The sequence below is a fragment of the Centroberyx gerrardi genome, chromosome 3 (genome assembly GCF_048128805.1).
Source record: "Centroberyx gerrardi isolate f3 chromosome 3, fCenGer3.hap1.cur.20231027, whole genome shotgun sequence".
In the NCBI taxonomy this organism is placed as follows: domain Eukaryota; kingdom Metazoa; phylum Chordata; class Actinopteri; order Beryciformes; family Berycidae; genus Centroberyx; species Centroberyx gerrardi.
The window spans coordinates 7,149,428-7,174,173 of record NC_135999.1 but is presented as its reverse complement, the minus strand read 5'-3'; the positions used below and the strand labels follow the sequence as shown (position 1 = coordinate 7,174,173).

The following is a 24,746-nucleotide window of genomic DNA, read 5'->3' as shown; positions in this document are numbered from 1 at the left end:
TCTGGGTCTCACTGATACATCACTCTGGTGAAAGAGAACCCAGTGGGGGGTGTAATGTCATAGAGTGAGAGAGGGTGTGTGTGTGTGTGTGTGTAAAGGAGAAAGGAGGAGTGATTAGAGAGGTTTAGAGTGTGCAGATATTGTCTCCAGGTTCATGGGGTTAATATGGTTAGGATTTATCTAAAATGATTTTTTTTTTAAGATTAATGTCTACATTGCATCAAATTTCTGCTCACAAAGGGAAATCAAGACATGACCACGGTGGTACAATAAACATATACTTTTACTTTACAATGTATTTTTGTACAGGGTATTGTTTGCTGAAAAAAATTTACAAAGCAGACCTTAAATATTCTAATTTCCATTCCAACTACTGATGGACAGGAAAAGTCGTCCCTTTCAAACTGAAGCAAAATTTTTACAAACATTCAAAATTAGCATTCACAGGCATTCCTATTTAGTTACAATGCATGCTAGTTAGTCAGAAACACAACACCAGAGTCAAATTCAATACAAAGTCGATGTCAGTTTAGAGGAACAAGAAAACAAGAGGACCAGAACAAATAAATAAAAAACTGAGCTCTTAAATTCTGTACAAGACTTCTTAGAATATCAATGTACAAAACATCACTTAAAAAACCTTTGTAGCTTAAATTGCTGTTACAAATACATTTCTTTAAGCAATTTTTTTTTCTTTCATTACAATATTTGAACACTAATGCACAAACATGGTCACTTGTGTTTTTGAGGTCTGGTGGATGTGAAAACCAAATGTCGACTGTAGGGGAGGTTCTGAGCGATTTCAGCGATTAGTGTTTTAAAAAAAAAAAAAAACACATTCAGTGAGATGTCTTGAATCATAAGTTTCTAAATGCTACAGTATTCCCTTTCCTCTAAAACATAGTCAAAACCTGTTCCTCCGTTCTCTTGGCACTCCACATACAGCGATCCATCAGAACCCGCTCCGACTCACAAGAGGCGACGCTCACCATTTTGCTAAAACCAATTCAACACTTTCAGATCGGATTCACCTGCTTTTTTTTTTATATCTGAATTTTAGACATTGTCTTGAAGTCTAAGCTTCATCTTGTGGCTGTCTGGGTCAACTTCGCCAATTCCTACACCACACTGTGCCTCAATTTGTGCCTTTCCGGATCAAGCACCTTGAGAGAATATACTGACGACAGTTAACGCCTACAGGCATGGTAATGGCACTTTGAACTCTACTGCCTTATACTGACAAATGCTACTTTTTCTTCTCTCCTTTTGTGTTTTTTTAAACAATGGATCTATTTGAAATATGTTTCTCCCCGCGTAGATTTAGCTGTTCTGCACAGGCTGGTCTTGAAGTAGAAAAAGAGCCCCTGGCTACTCTTCGAGCAGCCCTAGGCCAAGAAACGGCCATTTTCAGTGTACAGCCCTTCTCTCCCGTGGGTTAAACCCGGGAGATGTTGGTCCGATTGGGGACTTCAAATGCCAGAAGGTGGACTGATCAGAGGTCTGTCTGATTTGACCGATCACAACTCAAAGTCCAGATCTTGGGAACTGAACTGAAAGATTTTTGTGGTCACATTTTATTTGGATAGTCCAGCGCTGATACTCAACTTACCATCAAATGGCAATGATGAGTCGCTAAAAAGTCTACTGAAAAGTAGTCCATAGATATTCAATGTCTGGGTTAGGGTTAATCTTAGGGTTAGAAATGGGTTCAGTATTAGAGTTACATAGTCTGCAGAGATGCAGCAAATAGGCAAGTGACTCTTTGTTGAACATTTACTTTTTGTCACCTGATAGTAGAGAATCAACATTGGACTATCCAAATAAAGTGTTAGGGATTTGTTTTTTTTAACTCCTCACTCAAATCAAGTACCAGCTGGAGAATCAAAGAGGCAGCTTTGAGTGTTTCAGTACGCCTCTGTTTCTTCTCAACTGGGAGGAGCCATTTTTTTTTTTTATTATGGAAGACAGAAGAGAGAGCTCAGAGCGAAGAGGGGGGGGTCCAGGTCTCAGGTGCCCTTGCCGAAGGGCTCGTTGTGCCGCGGGATGTGGTGGGAGCCGAAGCCGGAGGTGGTCGAGTGGAAGGCCGGTGACGCCGCGCCGCTCTCCCTCTCCGCCTTCTGACACTGAGACAGTTCTTTCTGGCAGGGCTCCATGGTGACGGCCACGCCCACGCCGCTCCGGCCCGATGTCATGCGCGTCACCTCCGACCACGTGTCCGTCTCTGGGTCGTAACACTCCACGCTGTCCAGGAAAGTGTTGCCATCGTAACCTCCTGTAAACATACGACAGATGTTTTAGTATATGGGTATAGTCTTGTTTATTTTCTCATTAACGGTGAATGCTGATTATAGAGCTGAAACGTGTCTGTTCCCTTTTCCAATGGCCTGGGTTCTGGAAGTAAATTTCCCATTCATTTTCTCCATAGAAATGTCATAAACTCCCAATATAGAGTTTTAATCTTTGAACCAAATCAACCAGCTACCAGTTGAATCTTTGAACAATAGAAGCTTGTAACAATAGATACAAAACTAGAAATAACCGCCTCGCGGTTGTATGCCTCCGCCAATAAACTTTGTTTTATCATTGCAAGGACAGACTTTATTTATTGAACATATATAATTAATGTGATTATTAGGTCAACTTAAAGGATTTTGGTGTCTGCAAAAGTAAGTGACAGCACTTCGTTTTCTCAGCTACAGTGGTAAGCAAAACATTATGATGTCACAGTGAAGTTGACCTTTGAACTTTTGGATATAAAATGTCATCACTTTATCATTTTATCCTATTAGACATTTGTGTGAAATTTTGTCATAATTAGCGTATGAATTCTTGAGTTATGGCCAAAAACGTCTTTTGTGAGGTCACAGTGACCTTGACCTTTGACCACCAAAATCTAATCAGTTCATCCTTGAGTCCAAGTGGACGTTTGTGCCAAATTTGAAGAAATTCCCTCAAGGCGTTCCTGAGATATCACGTTCACGAGAATGGGACGGACGGACGGACGGACAACCCGAAAACATTATGCCTCCGGCCACGGCCATCGCCGGCACGGAGGCGTAAAAAGGGCACAAGACTGTGTACGCAACACTTTAAGAGGGAATGAACTACTCATCCCATAGAGCATTCTGAGTGATGTCATTGATTCCCTTCCCCTGATTTTCCCTGATGTCATCATGTCTGACAACAACATGTTGGAGTGGCTTCAATCACCGATAGTTTGCTAGCCAACTAACGTTACATCACTCTGTTCTTCCTACCAACTACACGTAACTTTGGAGCGGGTATTGTTTCTATGGTAACAGCAACCTCTCTGATGTCTCTCTTGGTGGGAACTCACTAAAGCTTGTGGGTAGTGTAATATTTCACAGGGAACACGATTCCTTAACAATGAAGTTGAAATCAGACTGACTGACGGCTTCTACAGGAGCATGTATAGTCGTTTCACAGTAAATCTACCTTACACCTTATTAGTCAACGTTATAGCTAATAATCAAATTCCCTATGGGAAAATGAGTGTTAAATTTACTTCCAGAAACAGATGTTGCAGCTGTATTGGCAAGTGTTGGTTAAATCATAGGGTCCTTCAATTCTGTAATTATACTGACCTCCTCTAAATAAATAATGGAATATATATTATTACAGATAAATACTGTTACATAGTGTAATTTAATTCATAAGATCATTTAACTATGTATTAATAGCAACCCCCATGTAATGGATCCATATAGCTAATTTTTTTATTAATTTTTTTCTGCATAATGGGTGAATACTGAATAGAGACAGGTGTTTATTAATACATAAGCCCATTTCACTTTGTAATCACTGCAAAGTTCTTTGAACATCAGAGAAAATAGCTGTTTACTCTCAGGGAAACAACAACAGGTGCAGGTTAAATCATAGGGCTGTTAACTGTGTAAATACTGTATATAGACAGGTGTTAGATCAATGAGAACAGCTGGAGTGGGATGTATCACCATGTCAGTGTGTGAGCCTACTAGTGTATAATCCTCAGTCTCTTTGCGTTTCCCTTCATGATGAAGGTCTAGTACCTGCATGCATTAAAAAAAAAAACAACTTGCAGCAAACAATTTTGCATGAGGTTTCCTTGTTTTGCATATCCCAGCTACTCACCCAGCACATAGATGCGTCCGTGGTGCGTGGTGACTCCCAGAGCGCTGCGCCGGTGCCTCATGGAGGCAGCAAAGCTCCAGGTATCCGTCTCCACGTCGTAGCGCTCCACTGTGTTCAGCTGGTTGGTGCCGTCGTAGCCGCCCATCACGTAGATGCGGTTCCCCAGCGCGCACACACCTGGAGGGAGACGGAAGGGGTCGAAAGCAGGTAAGTATCTGAAGCAGTTTAAAATATTTGAAATAGTTTTCAAATATCTTGTTACAACGGCCTGTCATTTACACAGATGTTCAGAAGGAGGTTGTGCGGAGCAGATACAGAGTGCTGTATGGTCTGAAGATAATCTATAAATGAATTTCATGATACACATTCACAACAATAAAACTAATAAAACAAGATTAGAAAAGAAATTTACAAATTAGAAATACCTTGATACAACTAATTTATATAAGTATTCTCTTCCTTAACTGAGGTACAACCACCACCCATAGATAAATGCATCTATGATGACATTTCCTTAATTTCTTTTAATAGAGTGGGCATTATTTTTTATTTATTGTGACAGAATAAGAAATGACTATTGCTTGTTTTTGTATGGATGATAAGGCTAATACACTCCATCTCTCCTCCTGGTTGGTGTTGGTTGGTGTGATCTTACTAGGAAAAACCTTTTTTGTTTTAACTTGAATTGAAGCTTTATAACTAACTATCTAACTTTCATGACCCCAGTACTCACAAATTCTGTCCAAAGCCCCATTGCATTATTTAAGAAAAAAAAAAAGCATGGCTGTCAATATGAAAATAAGGTTGTTTCTCTTAATTCCTGAAAAGTAGACTTTTTTTTTTTTTTTTTTTTTTGGAGACACAGGGTTTTCATCTGAAAGCAGCTCTCCATTTCTTCCTCACCTGCTCCGGAGCGGACGGTGTTCATGGCGGCCATGGTCCTCCACTCGTCCCTCTCGGGGTTGTAGCACTCAGAGGAGCTGAGCCGGTGGATCCCGTCGAACCCCCCCACGGCGTACAGCAGCCGGTTGATGACGGCCACCCCCACGCCGATCCGCCGCGTCAGCATGGGCGCTACCAGCTGCCACTGGTCCCTCTCTGGATCATACCTGCGGAGGGAGGACCGGCACGAATCCATTAGAGTCCGCTTTCAGTGTCCCTAGTCTGCTAAGCTGACGCAATCAATTTTTATTCTGAAATATTAGGCTGACATTCTGACAGGTTAGGCATTTGCCCTTTCTACAGACAGCTTTGTTTGCCCGGTTAATATTTGTCATTTGTCATCGCCCCCCGCCTGCGTCACAGCTGAGGAGTACGACCGACACAAAAACCCACTGCTTGTATGACTTTTAGGCACTGAATTCTCAATAGACTATTAATGTAATACACTGTGTTACAGACAATTTGACAGGTTAAGCATTTTGCTCTTTCTGCAGACAATTTTGTTTGTCCAGTTAACGTTCATCATTTGTCACCGGTGCCTCTCTGGGCCTGAGTTGTGCCTGTGGATCAGGACAAACACATTAAACACTTGTTGATGGGACATGTTGATGGGCTGGGCGTTTAATGCTTCCTACAGCCCGTTTTATTGTCCCCTAAAATTTATGCTGTTGCTGGCTCACTGTCTAGCCAATAACTGTCGAGAAGCAGCCGAACAAACAAAAATGCACTTTTAAGATGATGAATTGCTAATAACCTGGGTGTTAAAAGAAATCAGCATTTTTTTTATTGTTTCTTACAAGACAAAAAGACACATATAACAGCTGAAGAGATGGTAAACAGCTTAAATTCTTTGTGATTTGGTGAAGGAACAATGTTGGCGTGTGTTTTCTGGAGTGGATGTGATCAATTATTCTAAGGGAACTTTTTCCCCTTCTATTTTTAGCACTCACCTCATGTGGTGTTTAGTTTTAGAACACAAAAATTCTTCCCTGGAGGTTAAGACTTCCTCATTGTAGCGGACTGTGATCTAAAAATATATTATAGGAAGTCGAACAAAATGTTTCGCAAAACGAATTAATTTCCTGGGGAGATTGATAGAGGAAATTACCTGATCCCTGCACTCCAGGCACTTACTGCCCAAATACAATAAACAGACCAGAGCATAAGCTTTATTACCTCTGCTGCCTTTAGTCAGATATCCCGATTGCTTGTTTATTATCCAATTGATAATCTAAGCCAAACCACCAATACATATTATAATTTATTGAAATATTCAGTTGATCCCAGTTCATTGGACTTTAAGAACAACCTAGGACAAACCAAATTCCACTTGCAACACATTGAAAGTTGTAACCGCTGCTGATTCACTCACCTTTCCACACTGTTGTGATGAATACACCCGTGTGACCCGCCCACTGCATAGATCATGCCGTCGATGACACCAATGCCGATGCGGTTCCTGGGCACGCTCATCGGTGCGCAGGGCAGCCAGCAGTTGTTCATGGGATTGTAGCAGTCCAAGGTGTTAGAGTCCATGTTGCCATCAGGAGCGTTGTTTCTTCCCCCAACTGCATAGAAAAGTCCACTGATCACACAGGCGGCCAGGCCGCTCCGGGGCACCTGCAGGTCGGCTAGCCTCAGCCAGGCTCCAGTACAGGGGTTATACGCCTCCAGGTAGCTGAGCGACTGACGGAAATACCCCCCTGCTGTGTAGATGAGCTGCGGCACCTTGGGGGTTCGGCAGGAGTTGACTTTGGTGGGCTTGTGGAGGGTGAGGTCTTGGAAGATCTGGGCCAGGTAGTCTTTACACTGGGGGTCCCATTCCAGAGACTGGAGCTGAGCCTGCAGGAAGTTGGGGGTGAGGGAATGGCAGCGGACAGCCTGCAGTAAGGCCTGGACGTACGGCCGCCGGTTCTCGCGGTCGTAGCGCACCCAGGCCACGCACGCCTGGAAGACCTCGGACTCGCAGCGCACGTTGAGCTCATCGCGGCTGATGAGGGTCACCAGCTGGCAGTGGGACAGGTTGAAGAACTCCTCCTGGGTCGCCACCTGGGAGCGGGAGTGGGAATGGAAACTTTTAAGAAAGTTTTATAGAAGACAATTGTTGTGCTCCCTTTCAAATATATAGAGAAAGAATCAAAACAAATGTCTACAAGTCATGAAAACAACAAACATTTTAGATAGGCATTTGGTAAATCTCTGGACAAAATCACAGAAGTAACTGTGGTACATCTGATCAAAAACAGCAAAAACAGGAGGAGACTTTGTTTAGACAAACCCTTGCCATGCCTTGGTGTGACTCAGGTCAAATTTCAAGATTATTTGGAAGACAATACAGTAAAAAGAGAAGGCTCATTTACACTGGGACCCAGACTGACTACCCAGACGAACTGGTGTCCTGCCATGAAAGTAGCTAAGAGTTCTACATTTTACACCAAGTCTAATCAAACAGTATAGCATATTCTGTTGTTATTTATGATAAATATGAAATAGGTTTGCATTCAGCTTAACTCTTTCAATAAAAGCGTATACTGGAAGACCATAATTCATTCATTCCAGGAAATTTTACTCATGAGACTCATGAGTAAATCATGAAGAACTGAATGTGTCAGTGACGTTTCTATTTCTATGTGTTTCTCCTACTGATCCATGGCGAGAATTGATGTGATTCACTTTTCACCTCAGTACTCTGACCTACCTACCTTTCTCCACAGGGATCAATAAAGTGTCATCTTATCTCTACTGTGCCACATGGTATCTACTGACTTCCATTTAAGTTGCATGCCTCAATCACAGGTAAACCCCAAGATGCTAACCCACATACTACTCATACCATGACTCATAGCAGACATACTTGACTAGCACCACACAAAGGCACGGAGCAATTGTTTGCAGGTCTGAAGCGGAAAAGATGGCCTACAGAAACCACAATGGAACAAGTGAAACTGTATTTGCTTACACCGCAACACCCTCTAGACACAAGTGCCTTGGCACAAAAATGACTGAAGACAGGCAAGTTCTGTTTCTTTTTTTTTTCAGTTATGAGCTGGCACCGCACAGATGAATTTATCTACAGAATGTGCGACAGTGAAAGTCAAAGATAAGATGGGTTCATCCAGATCAGTTTTAGATTAGATGACCTGTACTCAATCTGCTCAAACGCTAACCTTTTGAATAAGAGTCATTGTCCTCAAATTACAGTAGGTGAAACCAATATGTTGTTTCAGACTAGAGAAAACCACGTAACCAAGGCTGATGGCTCTTGAACTCCTATATATGACAGTAGGGGAAAGTCAATGAACGGTACAAACAAAACCATCCATCCATTAACAATTATGTGGCTAGAATAAGTAGCTCTCTGCACATCACAACAGGTCCCTGGCTAAGTTTCATGTAGTTCTCTTGACTACTGCCCTCTCAATGCCACCTTAATTAACACTGCATGTGTACTTTGCGATCCTGCGACCTTTCATTAGTGATCCTGCTTAAACTTTACCTGGCTAAAGTTCATGTAGATGTACTCGCGGGCCTTCTGGTGGAGCTCTGTGCAGCCAATCTGCTCGGCAAAGTTGGCGATGCCGATGGCGTTGCTGGGGTCGAGCTGCTGGACCAGAAAGTCACAGCAGGCCTTGACCACACTGTCGATCTGGTACATGACTGCGCCGTTCATCACATGGATCACACACTTCTCCCCCACAGAGATGCTGGCTGTGTAGGCAAACTCTATCAGTCTGTCCATAACCTGAACAGGGGGGAGAGAGGGGCGAGGGATAGCAGGGAAGGAGAGGGTAGAATGGAGGGAAAAGGAAAGAAGAGGGAATGAAATGAGGGATTTATGGAGAGGAGGGGGTAGCGGATGGATAGAGATGGGGGAGAGGGAAAGAGGGAGGAATAGAGGGACAGGATCAAGGCAGAAAGGGACAGAGAAGAGAAATTTAACTGTTTGACCAGATATTTTTCACATAAGCTGGTTCACGAATGAGGAACAGAGCTGTCAAAGCTGTGGCACAGACCTGAGTTGTCGGAGTTGTCTGCATGACAGTGAGCCAGGCTTATCAGTTGCTGCTATTGCAATCACACACACAATCTTTATTTAGTGTACACGGCTCAGACATGGCTCTGACACTTTGTCTATCTGTGAGTCTCCCAGCCAGGGACTGATTGGCATCTGTTCAGCTAACAAGTGGCAGATTGGTAACTGTGTGCATGTGTGTGTGTGTGTGTGTGTGTGTGTCTGCATGTGTTTGTCAAACACCCAGGCTGTCAGAGAAAATACATGCTGTACCGTTCAGAAATACTTGATTAATGAGGTCAAACTGACTGTTCTCAACCAAGTTTTATCATCCTTAATCAAGCCATGTATTTACTCTAAGTAAACTGGCCATTGCCAATTTCATCACCAGGTGTAGAATCTAATATATTGTAACTTAAGGTGCCACATGTACCATTTTAAACAAAATATATAACTGTCAAATTAATTGTCTTGGTATAATTATCAAATACAAACTAGACCATGGTCAAGACGATTGGTAGCCTCTATCCCAAGCCAGTGGTATTGTTAGTGTTGTAATGTTTCTCAGAATTAAGACCACATTTCCCATAAACACTTCTGCTTCCTGTAGCAAAAATAATTGCTATTGGAGAAACTGAAAGCTTTAGCTCAGTTTGCACTGGAAGAACAGCGCCCTCTTCCTGTTTTGTGTGGTACAGCAATATCCCAGCAATATCCAATTCATGTGGTAATAACTCTAAACGCCCTGAGACCCTAAAATATGTTTAATGGGCTGTAAGTGGGATGGAGTCACTCATGACTCTCAGCTATCAAATAAAGGAGAAATATCTGTAAAGAAAAGATGACACCACTATCTGTCTCACCCTGGGGTGGATTCCCTCGATGGGCACCACCTCCATACCGCACTCCTTCAGGCCGTTGGTGAACATGGCCCTGAAGACCGGGGAGGATGAGGCCAGCACCACCTTGTGGGCCACGAAGTCCACCGCCTCCAGGTCGTTGTAGCGCACGCGTAGCGTCACGTCGCACAGCTGCCGCTCTAGACGCAGCTCGTTCATGATGGCGAAGGCGGCCGCCGTGTGGCTCTCTAGCGTGTAGCTGAAGACGCGGTGGCCGTTGCGCGTGGACGGCGTCACCAGCGCTTTGCATTCTGTCATGCACTCTGTCATTTCCTTCCCTTTCTCCTCCTCCTTGTCCACCTACTCAAGAACAGTGGGCGGTGTTATGGGGCATCCTTGCTCCACTGGAGGGCATGGGCAAAATAAGGGAAGAGGTGGAACTAAGGAACTTGCAGAGGGTTTTCCAGAAGAGAACACTCTCCTGGGTTTTTGTTTGTGTGGACAAGTGCAAGTTTAAGAAAAGTTTATGTAGATATGAGGATTCCCTTGCTCTGTTTAGTCCTTGAGTCCAGCCATAGTGATCATTAAGGAGCTACTAGAGATGTCTATGCTAACTTCCAGTCATGGCTGTTTGTACTGTAACTTGGGTCCAATACGATTTACTGCATCAATAATATCTTAGCTTCTGGATTCCTCTGGCTCTGTCCAAGAGTTACCTTTGTTCTTACTATAATTTACAGAACCGGACAAGGCGAGGACTGGGGCAGGTTTTATGGCAGGGGGAATAAGCAGGTACAACAAAAAGACTCAAAGAAATCCTTTGCCTGCTGTTATAGTTCAGTTGTTTGTGTTGGCAACACAAGAGCTTTTTTTCTCTGTGGAGGGGGATGTCGACACTGACCACCAGATTCGTCGATCAGTCTAAAAAAACAGGAGTCTATTGCAACATCTGTCTTTTGTCTCACTGATCATCTTTTTTTGAGGTTCACGTCTCATTTCCGAAATTTCTCAATGGCCCTCTTCAACACAGCAACTCAATAAAACACATAGATTTGGAGGCGAACATTTAAGCCTGGGAGAAAAAGCACTAGGTAGGTCAGTCTTGCATATTGATTTCCTGCTCTAGAGAGGGAGAAAAGATCACGTCTGATTTACTACTACATTTTAACGGAGGTAATAATTAAAGCTCCCCCTCAGAGGGCTACACTTCTGCTGAGGGCTGCAGAGTCGGATAGCTTGTCAACTCTGTAGGGGAAAAAAGAAAAAGAAAAAAAAAAGATGGTCGGGTGCCAAAAGTGTCATAAGCGTAACTCGGAGCCCTCGGGAATGAGTGGGTGTTCAGTGACTTCCTCTGGAGAGGCCTTCCTCGAGGTTGCCCCGCTAAGGAATCTGTTTGCACCGCTGTGTTTACTGGGAAGCTGTTGGCTCAGCTGACAACTGGAGAGAAAGAGAGAGAGAGAGAGAGAGAGAGAGAGAGAGAGAGAGAGAGAGAGAGGGGAGAGAGAGAGAGGAAGAGACAGTGAATTTGTGTTGACATACAGTGGTCAGACATTCTTTCAAATGACTTATATATTCGACGGACTGCTGCAACCGGCCGTGTTATTAATATCTACTGCTTTATGTACTGTTTTTATATACTGCTGCCACTGTCTATCTATATCTGTGACATGCGTTCATATATTCGTGTGTCTGCTGACAAATGCGATCTCATCTCATGCATCTCAAATGACAACTTCTGTAGGAAACAACTTATGTAGGTGACTCAGCTAAAGAAGCTCTGAGGGAACTTCTTGTGCAAAACTTTATCTAAGCAAAGAGACGCTGTGTTCTAAAACATGGAGCTGTTCACACCCATGGTCTATTCTTCCTGGTACAGTGCAGCGGGGTCAAGGTTTCCTCCTAGTCATGATGAACGTGCTCTTGGCCATCATGACTCACACTCAGAAACAGTACTTCTTTTTTAAAACTATGTGCCCTCTGATAAGACAACTTGTGAGGAGAAGTTTAACAGACTGTTGTTAAATCCAGGCCTAAAACCTCTGGACTGAATCTTTGAGCTTTGTACTAGTAAAGAGACTATTAGCGCAAAAGGGGGGGGGGGGGGGGGACACATGGGAATGCAGGGAGAGCAGAGGAGTGACGCGCATTATGAAGGAAGACGGAGTGACTTAAATTAGGCCTGAATTTAGCCGGCCAGCGTGACTGAGTGTTTTTGCCCTGTCCTGTGACCAATCCAGCTGGGGGTTGAAATGGAGGGAATGGTATGTGCTAGAGAGCTAACGAAACCCATCATGCTCTCTCATTGACATCCACTCACAAATAGTAACACACGGTGTACACACACGCACATCACAATTCTACCACAACATAGCCAAAGACAGCCACCACAACTTGGTCTATTATTCCTTTTTGCTCAGCATCACAGGCTACTTGTATTTAGAATATTTCAAGAAATCCACTGCAGTAGACGATAAAACGAGATGAGAATCTGCAGACTGAATTCCTTGGAAAGGAATTCTTCTTTTTTTAAGGGGAATATGTGGACTTAGGCTCTCGGAAAAGAGCACTCGCACACCATGAAAACAACTTGTTGGACTGCCCACAAAAAAAAGCCATGCCATTCGTTTTCCTTTTTCCCTCAGACAAACTACCGCTTTCCAGAGTATGAATCGCCCGTAACAATGACAAGTGGAGAACAGTCACCCGTCTGTCTAGTCGCCTCTGATCAGGAAGAGTCAGAGTTACTCAGCAACAATGCAGCTGTGGATGCTCAGAGTTATACAACAAGGCACCTTAAAGTTGTGCACACACACTAATCATTACCTGGAGCGGCGATAAGAGAACGCAGTGCATAGGCCAGGTTATATGGCCTTGCCGGTTCCCACTCTGCAGGACTAAGTAGGTCATTGTGTCCTACTCTTTAATCAGTTGAGGTGAAGTGAAACTAAATATTCATGATGATGTCTGGAACTTTCTTGAGGATAGTAACGCTTTACACACAGAGGCTCTGATAGCGCTTGTCATATCTAGCCAGCGTTTAAGCCCTACTGTAGTATGAACCACACTGTGATTCCTATTTAGTGGTGTGCTTTTTCTCCTCCAGGTTTCTGAGTAAAATAGTTTCGCAGGACAACATGTTGCTCAACTCTCTCTCTCTCTTGGAGATGCAGATGGCGACTGCTCCCTGACAGACAGACGGGCCCAGAGAATCCCTGGCTCAAAGTCTGCCCCGCCACATTTCTCTGCAATAGTTCCTGTGATGAACAAACACTGTTACGGTTTTAGGTGTGACACGAAGGTGCTGTACTCACTTTCAGTTTCAGACGAGCAGTCTAAGTTTTTCAAGCCAAATAGATAGGCATTACACCACAAACTGACATCTGATAACATTTTGTCCCAAGGGACCCCGACTGAGAAGATAGTTGTTGTTGGATATGATTTGATACAGATTACATTAACTGTGTGTAGCACAGGGTGGGAACAACAGTGAAACCTATGTCCAAAACAGACATCCTTACTCTCTCATAGTGCTAACCTCTGGAGAGCGGGATAATAGTTCAATTAAACTATTCCTTATTCACTGGGGACCAACTGGAAGCCCTGCAAGGACCCACTTTGAGAACCACTGTACCAAGCCTACAATCCTTGGATGCAAGTCAGCACGAATTGCACAATAGCCGAGTTAACTCGACCGAGCCAAAGTTTGAGGCATTTCTTACAGTTTAACAGAGGCGTTGTTGCTTGCACTGGATATTAGCAGCAGACAGCAGCGCCCAGGCGTTTTGAGACCGAAAACAGGCGAACGAGGCTGAGCTAGAGCCAAACACATAACTATGAGTGTTAAACATGTTTCATAGCCATTTGGCAGCGAGCTTTCATCAGTGACTCATCCTGAACTCTTCAACGAGCGAATTGTGGAACTGGATGTACCAAAACATGACCCAGAAGTGAAGCCAGTCCTTATATAAACCCAGATGGACTAGGATTTCCGCGCGATCTACCCAACATATTCGGGCTTTCACACAAAGGACCGTTTTCCCCTCGAATCAAATCACTAACGTTGATAAATTCTGCGCTTGTTTTGCTCAAAATAATTGAGAGCGGCGGCATGCACCGAAATAATGACAATACAAGTGAACCCGTCTCGATCAAAGTCTGTGATTTACGACGAAAGTGAGCTCAATTTATCCACCACCAGCACCGGAGACCCACGGAATAACAAGTTGAACGTTTCGGAAATAGAGCTGACAGCAAAATAGGCTCCTAATAATAGACAGTAGCGTAATGGCTTGGAGTCGATCCGCGCACAAAAATGCTACCAAAGCGGGATCTAAATATATTCCTATTGGTAAACACCGCCTCGCTTTCAAATGGCTAACATCCCCGTTTGTACAAATCAATCTTGATATCTTAAAAATGTAGAAAAAGAAACTCACGTAGTCTAGTTCAATTCCTCCATCGCGGTCTGCCGAGCTGTGCGCCACATATGAAGGGGGGGAAAGCTGTAACTCACCATGACTAAGCATTGTACCGGCCTCCTCTCGCTTTCACAATAAGAGTCCGCCTCCACAACACACGGCCTGCCTCCGCTGACACGTAACGGCAGCGGAATACGTCCGGAGGCAGGGGGCTTTTATTGAGAAGGAAGCCTCAGAATAAAGGAAAAAGAAAGGCCAATTCTTGGCAAGGTGCCCGAAAACTGTAGCTTTAACGTCAATCAAATCTGTTAAAAATAAGATCGCTCTGGCCAACATCGCAAACATGTGAAATGTGCACACCAGGGCTACTTTACAACAAGTTATGAAGGATGCTGCAATACGTAGAACTAAATCTCAGTTACAAGTAGGTTAGGCATGGAAAATAAATAAAGCAAAATAAGTGACATCATTTAAACAGCAGCAGAGTCAACCACACATTCTAAAATCCCAACAACAAATTACTAAATATTAAGGCTATTGTTTTCATAGCTTATAATATTGCAAACAAGGATAATATAAATGATATTACAGAAAATATAAATTCCCTTCATTATTCTAAAACCCCAAATGCTTCCTCTCTTGTGTGCAGCTCACCTTGCTTGCTGAGGTGTCCTGGAGAAAAATTGTGTGTTTGTCTGGAGGAATGGCTCCTACAGTAGGCTACATAGCAGCTTTGTAGTGTCTGCTTGCTCTAGGCAGGTGCTGACACACCAATAAGTTTTCCCCTCCTAGAAAATACGTAATTCAGGTCAATACAGCATGCTGTATTCTCCTTTAGAGCCACAAGGTGGCACTAAATGTCAACTGTGAGACAACAAAGAGGTCATGGCAATAGGAGGCAATGTTCACCCACTGGGTGTAATTAGTTCAAAACATATGTTGACAAATGAGTTTTGATCATTTGGAAATGACCTGCCAATGACCGTATAGTATAAAAAATACTTCAGCTTTGTTGAAAAGCACAGCCTGCAGCCAGGAATCACACCTGGTTAAACCCATTCATGGTGAGATTAAATCCTCAATTCCTCAGGGTAAATGAAATCGATGATGAAGCTTCAACAGTCATGACAAATCCTTAATATAATATGACATATGTGGGAAGCCGTGAATGGGCCTTCACCTATAATTCCACAGTTGAGCTGCGATTACTCTCCCCTCTGTTTCTGTGCAGTTCCAGAAGAATTAGATTAGGTTACCCTTGGGGCACCGAATGGACTTTCCTAGACAAGCTTCACACCGTCTGTCTGCACCTCACCGTCTCCCTAAGCTTGTCTCTTCTGTTAAGGGGTTTAGACTCAGGAGGATGGAGGTGTAGGGTGAAGTTGCAGTGCAGCAGCAATACAGCGTGAACGCAGAAAGTGGAACTTCTCTGACATGTACTGTACTGTAAATAGTCTGTGGTTAGAATTGGCAACAGAGAAAACTGGACCCTGGTGACTTCATCTCTCTACTTCTCCTTCGGCCACAGTCCTTCTCTGCTTTGTTTTATGAATTTAGCTTCAGGAAGGAAGCAGAGACAGGAAGGATTCCCTGACCTGCTGGCCTGTCTGACTGCAGGCACAGTGCTGGATACAGCCGCGTTTACAGAGTTAACATCTGGAGAAACATCTGTAAATACTATCAAAGGTATCACAGTCTTATGTGCTGGGTTTTATTGTAGATAGGTATGTGTTTGGGTCACCAAGGGTTAAATCAAAATTGAAACAACTATATCCTATATGCTTTGTCAGTCTGCCTGTTTGGTACCACTAGCTTTTGCATCACAGGATGAGGTGTTTCTTTTTAAGCAGAGTGTGTTTGTGCATAGCCAAATCTCGTTGAGAGCTGGGAAAACCTGCTATTATGTCCCTAGGTAGGCTACTGTGTGTACTTTGTTTGCACATGCTAAAAAATAATGTCTGCTCATATGACATCCTTATGTTTAGTTTCAGAGGGATTGTTAATGTTTGAAGGTTTGAAAGAGGTCCCATGAGGAGTGGCGTTCCTTAAGTGCTTCTGGTCTCACAATAACAATGCAGATAAAAACTTCATTTCACATGTCAAACTTGGAATTTGTTGCAATAGTAATTATCACACCACAGGACAGTATTTCTTAAACTTAGGACCTAAAATTACAAAAGATAACTAGCATGTTTCTCTGAGACTGGGCCCCAAGGTGAAACTATAGTGTCTATAGTGTGTTTAGGGCTGTAGGAAATTGCATAAACTTTTACAAAGTTGAAGTAACAGCCTATTGACTTTCTCTCTCCACATGTCTACAGAAGGTACAACTACCAGAGAACAATGTTAAAGCCAGCTGCATGGGGTCTATCTGCAGAGGTCTTACTCTATTTCAAGCATGACAAGCTCGGGCAGCAGGTCAAAGCGTGGTGATGACCAATTGTATCCACAGGTTGACAGAAAATGGAGAAAGATGAATTGAGAGGACTGAAGAAAAGGCTCATTGTGCGGTGCCTGGGCCGGCCTGAGACATGTGAAGCTTGTAGAAGAGACCAGCTACAGTATCTAGGCCAATGCTCTTACCAGATGTGAGACAAGGGAGCTGACTTCCTGTGGCTCCCCTTCAAGACCCATTCTTTCACTCACCCACCTTCAACTACCCAATAGGAAATACATACCGACACACACAAGCATATGCAGTTACAGCAGACACACACACACGCACACACAATGAAAAGAAACCAGGAGGTCTTTTGAATCTTTCCAGAAAGCATTTTATTGCTTTTATGAAGTGAGAGGTGAAGTTTGCGAGCCTTTTCTTGATACAAAATACATATAATTTACAATACAGATGATATGAAAGTCTTCAGAGATACAAAAATACAAAGATCAATACATGATTTACAGTACAAAATAGCATACCACCTCTTTCATCAATCAAGGCCCAGATAGACTGTACAGAAAACATTCTTTTGAAATGACAGATGTCAAACAAATTTAATGAGTAGAAAAAGGATGAAATTGATGCCTTGCACTGTAACTGGAAAGTTTCTAATACCATGAGGGATAGTGAAGGGAAGTGTTGGCATAATTGCACTTGTATGATGTATTTGCCCTGATTCCACTCAAGGACAGGCACGTTCTTGTCCTTAAAACTCCTGATGCAGCTGGATGATGATTAATCATTTAAACAACCTTGTTTGCAAGTTCACATATAAATCTTTGGAGTGATAATTTATTGGACTTAAACTTGTCTTAGTCTTCCCAAAGAAGTGATACAAGTGCAGCTGATTCAGTCAGAGTTACTTGACACAAAAGAATCAGCATGTCATGACAGTAAGGACAATGTGTCTTTTTGGACCGGTCTGTCAGTCAATCACATTATATGATTACATTCTTGTTGTTACTGTAGTGGTTTTAATGTACACAAAATCTGACACCACCTACACCAACTTTCCCCTTGGCATTTAATGAAAATCAGTTCAGCTAACCACATGCCGACTCATTTCGAAACAGAGGGGGGTTCAATTTTGCACCAGTCTCCCTTCCTCTGTACACCACAGCATTCTGCATCAAGCGAAAGTTCCTGTGTTTGTGTGTCTAGAAAGAGCAACTGCCACCTTTCTCTTTCCTGTTTTCTTTCTCTGTCCCTCTAACTCTCCCCGGCTTCATGTACACAGATACAATGTGTAGTGGTGCTAGTATAAAACAGGTTATCATGACGAGTATGGCACACCTTGGGCCTTCGAGCCAGCGAAATCCAGATGTCCACATAAGCATTAGGCTGCGTGTTCATGTTGTGCTCTTGGCACTTTCATAGGAAACAGTGAAGAGGAACAAAGGCAGCCCAACTCCTCCACCGTAAGAACCCAGCGACTTTAGGTTACGCTACATTGGTTCAGTCTTTGGTTTTACAGAACGGTGTCCTTCTAAGCTTTGACACAAAGTAGAGACCCACCGGAAAATTTAGTCCAAGGCTGTTTTTCCATTCGCTACGTTATTTCAGTGCAAATTAGTTAAGGGAGAGTTTTACATTTACACATAAGAAAGTTGTTCACATTTGAGTCTCATCCTCCTGGCCCGTTGCTTTGTAATCATTCCCACAATGAAACTCTTTGATATGGTTATATTGCTGTAACTGCACCACTCCTGACTTGCTGCAGCGAGACATTTGTCTAAACATGATGCTCTTATAACCCGTAGCTGTATTGGGTGGCTCTATAACATTTCATACACCTTCTGTCTTTCTGGCTATACTCCAGAATTCGAGAATGCCAGGATTGCTTCCTTTCTACAGAAGGCGTGCTAGGCCTCTATTGTCCTCCTCTGTTTAGTGGGGAACTCATTCACACACACACTGACTCCATTGTGCAGCATGTCTGATAAAGTCTTCAGGACTTGAAGAGTTTGGGGTAGAGGGCCTTAATGGGAGAGGGGGTGGTGATGACGTTCCCAGAGGAGATGGTGGTCTCCAGGCCCCCCTCTAACTTCTGGGAGGCCACCTCTGTTTTGCTGAAGCTGCACTCCAGGAACGGCATCCCGATCTTCTTCACCTGGCCGTCCCTGGTCATCAGACATGGCCGACACAGCAGCCTAAGAATGGCTCTCCTCATGTCCTTACTGGTTAAAGTATAGATGATGGGGTTGAGCAGCGAGTTGACCATGGCTACTCCCAAGAAGTAATCGGCCTTGTAGAGTAGGCGGCAGCTGTGAGTAGGGCAGAAAAAATCCAGGAGGAGGAGGAGGAAGAGCGGCAGCCAACAGGCAATGAAGACGCCCAGGACAATAGTAACTGTCTTGAGGAGGGCTATGTACTTCTGCGACTTCCTCGCTAAGCCCTTCCGCAGGCTGCCTGACAGGCCCAGGCGCTGGCGCTGTGTGTTGGCGCGGACGATGCGGAAAACGCGGACATAAAGGACCACTATGGCTAACAGCACCGCGCTGAACACAGACACGCAGCAGAGGATGTAGCTCTTGGCATAAAGCGGCAGGACTGTTGAACACTGGTCCAGTCTGCGGATGCAGTTCCATCCCAGAATCGGTAGGACCCCCAAAAACCCTGCCAGGGCCCAACTTGCACCAATCAGTGCCAACATCCGCCCTCGCTTCGCCCCGTGGTATGGCCTCATGGTCACCATAGTAACATGGCGTTCGATGGCGATGGCCAGCAGGCTGATGACAGAGGCGGCCAGTGTGATGAAGACCCCTCCCTCCCTGAGGAACCATAGCAACGGTGTCAGTTTCAGAGTATTAGATCCTGACATGATGATGTTGGCCATGTAGGTAATCCCAGCCAGCAGGTCGGACAGGGTCAGGTTTCCCAATAGGTAATACATGGGCAGGTGGAACTTCTTGTTCCTCCAGATGGCGAGGAGAACCACAGCGTTCTCCAGGACGATGAGGAGACACACCACCAGGAAGGCGATGCCCTCAGGTTTCAGCCCCTCACGGTAGCGGTCGCCCTTCAGCTTGCCTGTGTAGTTGTAATGCTCCACGATGACGGCATTGTCCTGGTACTCCCAGAAGAACTCCAGGTAGCTGGGAGAGGAGGGAGCTGGGAAGCTGGTGGGCATGGCTGTGGTGACGGGAGTCCCTGCATGAGCAGAGCTGGAAGCCTCCATGGTTGGCGTTGCTTTGGTTGTGTTTTGTTTGCAGTCTGTGGCTATAAAGTCATTGTTCTTGTCATGCTTTGGCAGTAAGTCTGTGAAGTTTTAGATGTGTTGAAATATTGATGAGGATACACAAAAAAATGTGTCTTAGCTCCTGCGATGAATAGGAGGGATTACATGAAGCCAATATAATCCAACAAAAGTAGGTTTCACTCCGACTCTCACTCATGTGTTTTCTTCTCCACCAACAGATGGTGCTCTTGAGCTCTGTTTGTCGAGGTCAGAAAACCTGGAGAAAGGGAAGAAAAAAGAGTGAAAAGTTATGGATAGGAAGGATGCGGTACCATTGATATTGACTTTTATAAACTTGAAGTGCTTTCATAGAGACTTGTAAACAGGAAACATAGTCCCACTGATAAACTGTTCAAGTAGAAATAAACTGATAAGGTGAACATTCAGGCATCTTGAATGAGATTAGATTACATTGCAATTACATTTTAGGCCTTTAGCCAAATAATAAGTGCAAACCAAAGAGTGAGTCAACATTCATGAATCATAATTGTATAATTGAATCATAATAATAAAAAAGTGGCTTAGCAATGAAGAAAAGAGACAGAACGCAAGCCAGCAAGGCCAAAGGGCGGTAATTATGTGAATAGTGAAACTGAAAAAAATGACTTCAAAGTGTATCTCTTGCCCTAACAAACAGTTGGTAAAGCAATTAAATGCATATTACCTGATAAGATTTATGAGTATAATTTTTGATACTATGGAATCTAAACAATACAGTGATATCTCAAAAACACACAAAGAGTTTAAGGCAGCATACCATGCTAAGGATCTAATGGACAGAGGAATAGTTTTTGTGTCAAACAAACAGCCTCTCTAATTGTGTTTAAACTGTATGTCAATCATGATATGGTTGTTAGACAAGCTCCATCACAACATGTGTGTGTAATTTGGCACACATGCAGCCGCTTTCCCCTCCAGCATCACCGTAAAGATGAGGTGTGTTTGAAGTGGCACACACATGCAAATATATTTCAAACATGCACCTTCATTTTTTAAGACAGAAACAGCATCTCCAAAGCCCATGACATTTACAGACTATAATGATAAAAACACTAAAGCCTATGATTGAGTGGCTTTAGCTCTCAATGTTATGTTGAAAACCATTTCCAGTGATTAGGGTTGCATTCCTTTGAGTCTTGTCGTGCAAAGGAATTTTTTCTTGCCTCTTGAAATGGTCTGGAGACTTTAGCTCATTCAAACTGCTGCCAAGCATTTAGGAAATTAACTTGAGTTGTCCAAGTTTGCACAAACAACTGAGTGCAAAGTCTCCCAGAAGTATTGACTGAATCTACACCATCGCTAAAAAGATGAATGAAGATGATGAATGAACAGCTGAATGTCCAATTATTCCAGGAAAGATGTGACTGAAAGAATACGTTTTTAGCTGCAGTGTTTCAGCATTTCTTTCTTAAAACAAAGACCATCTTTAACTTTAAATTATGAATTATAGTACTTTATATTTGATACAAAAAGTGCAATGGCATAGTTTGATAAAATGTCTGTTTTATGTTTTTTTGTAGTTTCTTAGTAAAATTATGTTTCAAAATTCCAATAGCCTTTCCTTCCCCCAGGCTGCACAAACAACTTGACATATATATTTTCACACAGAAATGTTACAATTTCCATATTAAAAAATCATCAAAAAAATCATAAGTAACACACACTATACTCTGAATGTCAATAAACTGTAAAATATCAGTGCTAATGATCATCATTCTAGACTTATGACATACTGTCCCATCTAAACACTATATAATACAAAACCAAAAATCCAAAGAATACGTGAAACAAACATTTCCCAACATTTCCAACATGCATATTGCATCAAAACAGATGGATCGCACTGAAGTTACCTTGAAATTGCTGTAGTACTGTCTCTATCCCACAAGGCATCTGGAGGAGAATCCACATGCAAGCGCCGCCTGACTCAGAGGCAAACTGACAAGGCAGAGAGTGAAGTACAGGACCTTAGTTGAAGCATGCAGCGGCTCGGGGGTTGGTCTTAACCCACTCACTCTCTCTTTTCTCTCTCTCGCTCTCCCTCTCTCGCTCTCTCTCCTCCTCTATCTCTCCCTCACTCTCTCTCACAAACACACACACACACACACACCCGCATAGTGTAAATGATTTTCCCTGGCTCCATACTACAGAGTTCCTAAAATCTGTTGTACATCAGAATCACATTGATGCCCCTTATATGTTTCATTGGACTGACTGTACAGCCACCACAGTTTTGGCCCTGAGACTTCTATACATTTCAATGTTCACATTCTGTAATCAGTCCCCAGGCTGACACAGATGGGTTGTATACATCAAGTCTCCCACATATGATGATGAAGACTCCTCCTTTCTTTGCACAACCATATGATGACAGATGCACAAAGCAGTTGGGGCAAAGGGGCCTTGATTACACAGGCCCCCTTTCTCAAATATTCTCTCTTCTGAGACCTCAGGCTAGGGGTTATAATGTATAATAATAATAATAATCTTTATTTGCATAGCACCAGAGAGTATGTAATATCCCCTGAAGACACAATGTTAGCTACATACTAATCATATAACTGAAACTTCCCTGGATCTAGCCTTCTCTTGGGTAAGGGATGTTGTCGTCGTCATCGATTTTGGGAACAACGATATTATTGGTCATGTGCAACACTTGAGAAATTGCAAAAACAAGCCGTCAGCACCACAGAGTGCACCCAGGGCGATGTAGAAAAAGTGAATCATGAGAAACCGCTTTATTTTACAGCCTTTAATTTTCAGGTGTTTGTCAAATAAACAATATGTAATGGAATTTTCCAAAGCATTAAAAATGCTGTAAAACTTTGTTGCAGTTTTGTTGGGAGAGGCAGTGTTGAAAAGAAACAGCTCAGTAACAATCCCCCCCGAACTCCCCGAGCCAACGGAAATACCGTCAGCCAGGTTTAGAGTTTCTTGAGTTCCTTTGAAATTAGATTTTGCGCTCCCACGATTATCAATTCTACAGCATCCCCTTGTTGTGTGTAGGGAAGCGGATCTGGTAGCATGCCGGATTCACATGGTTTATGTAGTAATGCAGGCGTCCCAGTTCCCAGAGCTTGACAGTAAGCGGACGGCGTGCCTCGACACGCTGCGTACCGCTCACCTGCCAACCTCCCCTGCAGGGCCGACAGCGCTGTGGGTCTGTCAGGACAAAACAAAACAGGAGAGAGGTGAGAGTGGCACTTTCCAAATGTCAGATCCTGGCTTGCTTTGTTGTGTGATTCATAGTCACTGCAGGGTATGATGCACATGCTGCATGCAAATGTGTCCTCATACATGGACGTATCTCCACCAGCCGTGTCCCTGCTTTTGCTGAGTTACTTCCATGACTCAGGCAGTTCATTCAAATAACCTTTTTCAACCGGCTGTGTTTTGACAGTTGGAAATCCTGCTCTGATCCTGTTGCTCGTCTGATCTTCTACGCTACAGTGACCGACTGTCCAAGCAGGCAAACTCAAATAGAAACCTGTTTGTTGTGGGATTACCTGTTTTAGCCGAACAACCCTGATCATACCAGGGGATTAAGTCAGGCTGCTGTGTATGTGTGTGTGTGTGTGTGTGTGTGTGTGTGGTGTGTGTACAATCCACAAGCAACAACTCTCTTTCTTCCTCCCTTCCTTCCTTTCTCTCTTTCTTTCTTTCTTTCTTTCTTTCTTTCTTTCTCTGTCTCTGTCTCCCCCTCTCTGTATTACCATCTCTCTCTCTCTCCCCCCCCCACCCTCTCATTCTCTATCCCTATTTGCGTTTGTGTGCGCCAGCCGGGGTCAAGTGCCGGCATTTCCAGCCTCCGATAATGTCAGTTAAGTGTGACTGTTGACATGCTGACACACATCAGTGCATTAGCAGATCAAACAGTCACAACGGCCTGAGCCAACTTCAGGAAAAGGCCAGTGTGCTCAGGGCTTTGCACTGAAAGGCAGCAGAAATGAGGCTATCCCAGGCTGTTGGCTGGAATAAAAACATGAACCTCTCATCACAAAGGACAAGTGCAGCTTATTTGCGTCAGAGGCTGCAGACCTATATATTGTACCCATTGTGTGTGTGCATGAATTGTGTGTGTGTGTGTCTGTGTTTAGGCTAGCAAAGAACTTGCAGTTGGTGGGTAAACTTGTGACTGCATGTTTTCTCTACTGCTCTTTGTGTGTGAGTGTGAGAAAGAGAGAGAGAGAGTGTGCATGATCTTTATGTGTGTGAGTGTGTACGTTCTTGTGCATATGTACTTGTGTGTGTGTGTATAATCTATATATAAATGTTACATGTTTCACGTGCGTTCCCTGGTGTGTGCACCGCTGTGTGTAGGAGGGCAGGCCATATCAGGAGGTCATTAAAGAGTAATATCCTGTTAGGGTGAATGCAGAGGCCTCACATCAAAGCCTCCGAGAGGAATGGGGGTCTGACACCGGGGATGAGCGATTCACCAGACGGACAGGACTCACTGCTCCGCACAGGAAGGAAAGCCTGTCTTCTTTCATCTCTCGTTCTCGGGTCATTTCTGGGTTCCTCTGTCTGTCTGTTCATGTCTCTGTTACCCTCTGCCTCTTTCTACCCCATGTCTGCCGTTTTCTCCCTTCTCCCATTCCTTCTGCCCCCTCAGTCTCTTCACATGTTCCACGTTCTGTACATCAACACTGGGAAACCATGCCAGATAGGTTTCCCTCTCCCTTAGTCCTCACTGTATGTTTTTGGCCACACACCGCTGCGA

The 24,746-nt window shown here is 43.7% G+C and overlaps 2 protein-coding genes across 2 annotated transcripts; both read right to left on the bottom strand.

The window, feature by feature from the left end:
• Nucleotides 1–822: 822 nt before the first annotated feature.
• Nucleotides 823–14,408, bottom strand: keap1b (kelch-like ECH-associated protein 1b). The gene is made up of 7 exons (XM_071913639.2): nt 14,361–14,408; nt 9,949–11,361; nt 8,570–8,815; nt 6,446–7,122; nt 5,035–5,240; nt 4,132–4,308; nt 823–2,272 (listed from the first exon to the last, which is right to left on the bottom strand). The coding sequence occupies exons 2-7, from the start codon at nt 10,252–10,254 to the stop codon at nt 2,007–2,009; spliced, it is 1,878 nt and encodes a 625-aa protein (XP_071769740.1). The 5' UTR covers nt 10,255–11,361; nt 14,361–14,408; the 3' UTR covers nt 823–2,006.
• A 2,702-nt stretch (nt 14,409–17,110) lies between these two features.
• Nucleotides 17,111–21,948, bottom strand: s1pr5b (sphingosine-1-phosphate receptor 5b). The gene is made up of 2 exons (XM_071913627.2): nt 21,877–21,948; nt 17,111–20,240 (listed from the first exon to the last, which is right to left on the bottom strand). Exon 2 carries the CDS (start codon nt 19,961–19,963, stop codon nt 18,734–18,736), a length of 1,230 nt encoding a protein of 409 aa, XP_071769728.1. The 5' UTR covers nt 19,964–20,240; nt 21,877–21,948; the 3' UTR covers nt 17,111–18,733.
• Nucleotides 21,949–24,746: the final 2,798 nt, after the last annotated feature.

Bases quoted from the DNA above. Each gene is read 5' to 3' on its own strand.
- s1pr5b (XM_071913627.2), bottom strand. From the start codon at position 19,963: ATGGAGGCTTCCAGCTCTGCTCATGCAGGGACTCCCGTCACCACAGCC.
- keap1b (XM_071913639.2), bottom strand. From the start codon at position 10,254: ATGACAGAGTGCATGACAGAATGCAAAGCGCTGGTGACGCCGTCCACG. The intron at 8,816-9,948 runs GTGAGACAGATA...CCCCCTGTTCAG, and splicing joins TCGAGGGAATCCACCCCAGG to GTTATGGACAGACTGATAGA. The intron at 7,123-8,569 runs GTAAAGTTTAAG...TCCCGCTCCCAG, and splicing joins TCTACATGAACTTTAGCCAG to GTGGCGACCCAGGAGGAGTT.